Consider the following 4,548-nt stretch of genomic DNA (forward strand, 5'->3'; position numbering starts at 1 on the left):
AGTTAATATTAACTGAAAAAATTAACTCTCTAAATAAACTCATATTATATTATTGATAACTTAAATTGATAATGATGAAACGATGGTGTATATATAAAGAAATGTTTTGTCTACTATTGTTGTATGATGATGACGATGATGATAATGATGATGACGATGATGATAGAAGAGAAGTAGATACAAAATCATGTAGAGAGAATAAGAAATTTATTATCAATATAGTATCACTAAATATACTTGAATTTATATATCATACACTCTTTATAATAATATAGTCATTATATTACAATTATAATCACTCTTTACAAATACAAAATGCACTTTGGTTTGCTTTGTATTAGATGTATATCATAAAGTATTTCATAGCCTATTTATAGACAAATTTATGACATAAAAATTATTATACAAATTTGCCAAATCTGACAAAATAAATTAGGCATAGCACATGAGTAATACGTAATTAGTATGTACTCAAACACGGTATACTAATAGTCAAGCCATCCATATTTGATTTTATTGTATTGAATGTATATAGATATCCATATGTTATAGTACATATATTATAATATCTATTATATTGTGTCAATATAATGACCGAAAATGAAAGAAATAATCAAATTATAGGGCACGCATACATACTTTACAAATGACCCTTATTTGGAAGTCTAAATTTAAGTCGTCCATCCTGTATACGGTTAAGTACTTAAGTTAAACACAGATTAATGATACGAGTTACGAGCAAAGCTTATGAATTATGATGATATGAGACTAATAATAAAGCCCATAAGATTAATTCCAAATAATTAGATGGCTATAAATAGATGGGTCTTGATTGATGAATGGCATACCAATACCAATACCAATACTCAATGGGGTATTTTGTTAGAATGGTGATATGTGTGCATATGTTTATGTTATTCCACTTTTTGACATGTTTGTCTTCTCATTCATGCCATTCAGTGGAGAGCTCTGCATTGCTTCACTTCAAGACAGAACTCATTACTGACACTGCCTTTTATGAGGATGATGATGATTATGCTGATCTCTGCCCCCATGTTTATCCAAAGATGAGTACGTGGGGGAATGGGACAGATTGCTGCTCATGGATGGGTGTCACGTGCCACTCTGTGTCTGGTCACGTGATTGGACTCGATCTCAGTTGCAGTGGAGTTGTAGGTAAAATCCATCCTAACAGCACTCTTTTCCATCTTACTCATCTCCAAACACTTAGCCTTGCTTACAATTATATCTATGGTGATGTTCCTTTCCAAATCTCACACCTTTACAAATTACAATCACTTGATATCTCTTGGAATTCTGGTTTAAAGTGGAAAGAAACCACTTGGAAGAGAATGTTGCAAAACGCAACAGCTTTATCTGAGATTGTATTGGATAAAACTGATATGACTTTAATTGGTCCAACACCAAATCCTTTCTCTTTGATCACCAACTTGTCTTCCACTTTGGTTACTCTTAGTCTTGATTATACTTCGATAAACGGGTATGTGACTAGTGACATGCTCTGTTTACCCAATCTTCAATACCTCAGTCTAAGTAGCACTCGAGGGGGTGGCAATGAAGGCATTCAAATCCATGTTCTAAACTTGAATTGTACCACTTCTCTTAGATTTTTGGATCTTTCTAGATGTTATTTCCAAGGGCCTATCCCTTCATCATTCTCAAATCTAACATACCTCACTTCCTTGAATTTGGTAGAAAGTAACTTAAACGGTTCAATCCCGTCATCACTTTCAAACCTTCAGCATCTCACTCATTTAGATCTTTCAGGGAACAGACTCAAAGGTTCAATCCCGTCATCATTTTCAAACCTTCATCATCTTACTTACTTGGATCTTTCATCGAATAGGCTTGGTGGACAAATTCCAAATGTGTTTGATAGGCTAACCAACTTGCAGACTTTGTTTCTTCAAAGTAACTATTTTGGAAGGAAGTTGCCACCCTCATTGTTTACATTAACTCAACTCTCTGTGTTGGATTGTTCTTACAATAGAATTGTGGGACCACTACCCGACAAAGCAGCCTTTTCAAATCTCACCCAGTTAATCCTAAATGACAACCTCTTAAATGGGACAATTCCTTGGTGGGTTTTATCCTTCAAGTCTTTGAGATATTTGGATCTATCAGATAATCGATTCACAGGACATATAAATGAAATTACATCTTATTCTTTGGAGTATCTTGACCTTTGCAACAATGAGCTCCATGGAAATATTCCAGAATCGATATTTGATCTTGTAAACCTTACAGATTTGTGCTTGTTATCACACAGTAGTTGGAGCGGTACTCTTCACTTCCCACTATTTTCTAAGCTTCAGAACTTGGTGCATCTTTCCCTTTCAGGTTGCAATTCATTGTTGCTAAATTCTGAACCAAGTGTTAATTACACTTTCTCCAATTTGCGGACACTAAAGTTGCTTTCAAACAATATTATTGGTCATTCAACATTCTATGGAGTCTTTCCAAAAATTGAGTATCTTGAATTATCCAATAATAAACTTGATGGGAAAGTGCCCAAATGGATACATGATATGGATTCATTACTTCATTTGAATCTCTCACACAACTCCTTCACATCAATAGGTCAATTCCCATGGCATGGACTTGAATTCCTTGATCTTAGTTTCAACTCAATGGTTGATGACATTTCTTCCTTCTTTTGCAATGAAATTAATTTGCGTAACATCAACTTGTCCCACAACAATTTCACTGGAACATTTCCACAATGTTTGTTCAATATCTCATTGCCTTTGGCTTTGGATATACAAATGAACAAACTTCATGGCACTTTGCCAGATACTTTTAAGCATCTTGTTCTTGTAACACTGAATCTCAATGGCAACCAGTTTGAAGGTTTATTGCCGAAATCTTTGTCCAATTGCACAGAGCTTGTGGATTTGAATCTTGGAAACAATCAATTTGAGGATACATTTCCCAATTGGCTTCAGAATCTATTAAATTTGAAAATACTGGTCTTAAGAGGCAACAAGTTGCACGGTCCCATTGCCAAGTTGAAATCTGAAAAGATGTTTTCAAGTTTGATTATTTTTGACATATCAAGCAACAACTTTAGTGGTTCATTACCGAAATCATACATAAAAAAATTTCAAGCCATGAAGATTCCTGGTGATAAAGAGCATAGTTGGAGTTATTATATTCAAACTGGTGCTGGTATTTCTGGAGAAGGCAGAATTCGACCAGAATATCATGATTCTATAACTGCAACAATTAAAGGAACCAATACCCCTTTTGCAAAAATTCCAAGAGTCTTTGCAATGATCGATTTGTCAGAAAACAAATTTGAAGGAGAGATTCCAGATGTGTTTGGAGAGCTTCAAGCACTTATAAGCCTCAACCTATCACATAACAGCCTCATTGGTCCTATTCCCCGCTCTTTGGGAAATTTGACAAACCTTGAATCATTGGACCTCTCCTCAAATATGCTTACTGGGAGAATTCCCACTGAATTGACCAATCTCAACTTTCTTGAAGTCTTGAATTTCTCCCAAAACCAACTGGTTGGACCAATACCTCAAGGAAAACAGTTTAATACATTTTCAAACAATTCCTATGAGGGAAACATGGGGCTATGTGGATTTCCATTGTCAATTCAATGCAACAACAATGTCCCTTTGCAACAATATCCATCTTCTGAGGCTGAGGACAAGTTTGGGTTTGGATGGAAACCAGTGGCAATAGGATATGCATGTGGAATGGTGCTTGGAATTGGCTTGGGATTTTGTGTTTTCTCAATTGGAAAGCCTCAATGGCTTGTGATCATGTTTGGAGGCAAAAGAATCAAAAGAAGGAGGCGTGGAAATCGGCGTGCAAGAACAACTTAATGGCCACAACTTCATCTTTTTGGGGCCACTCTCAAGTTCATTGTTGCATGGGAAATTTGTTTCAGATGTTGGTTATTGTTGTTGTGTCTTTTTATATTTTTATTTATTTTGAGGTTGTAATTTTTCTTTTCGCTTTTCCTTTTTTTTTTCTTTAAATGTCTGCAAGTCTTGTTTTATAATTTGTAAGAGTGTTGCTACATATATATGATGATGTTGCAAGTAAATTATGTTTTTAAAGTAGTATATAATTGTGTCCCCTATATATTATATTTTTCTGTTTCCATGCAAGTTCAACAACACTACACGTTAGTTTCCACCTAAGAACATGTTGGAAAGTGCAGAGTAGCTGCAACTGCAACTACATTGAAAGTGATTATGGCCCTACATTACAATAAGCAAGAGTTGTAGCACAATATCATACCATCAATTCATCCCCGCAATTACGTTCTTGTTACAAAGTCTTCATATGTACACTTTTTCCAACCCTTTCTTCAATGCATGCTTGACTATTAGGATTAGGGAGATAATGTAAATAAATAAAATAATATAAGTATTATTTAATATCAATCTATATTGACAGATAACAATAATAATAATATAAACAAATCACAATTTTATTTTGTTTGATCTGAAAAATATTTTTAATTTAATTTTATTATTAACATAATTAAATATAGTAGTGGATAAT

The 4,548-nt window shown here is 34.1% G+C and overlaps 1 protein-coding gene across 1 annotated transcript; it reads left to right on the top strand.

The window, feature by feature from the left end:
- LOC107606450 (receptor-like protein 12) lies at nucleotides 872-4,079 on the top strand. The gene has a single exon (XM_016308513.2). The coding sequence runs from the start codon at nucleotides 888-890 to the stop codon at nucleotides 3,858-3,860; it is 2,973 nt and encodes a 990-aa protein (XP_016163999.2). The 5' UTR covers nucleotides 872-887; the 3' UTR covers nucleotides 3,861-4,079.

This window comes from Arachis ipaensis, chromosome B07, assembly GCF_000816755.2.
Source record: "Arachis ipaensis cultivar K30076 chromosome B07, Araip1.1, whole genome shotgun sequence".
Classification (NCBI taxonomy): domain Eukaryota; kingdom Viridiplantae; phylum Streptophyta; class Magnoliopsida; order Fabales; family Fabaceae; genus Arachis; species Arachis ipaensis.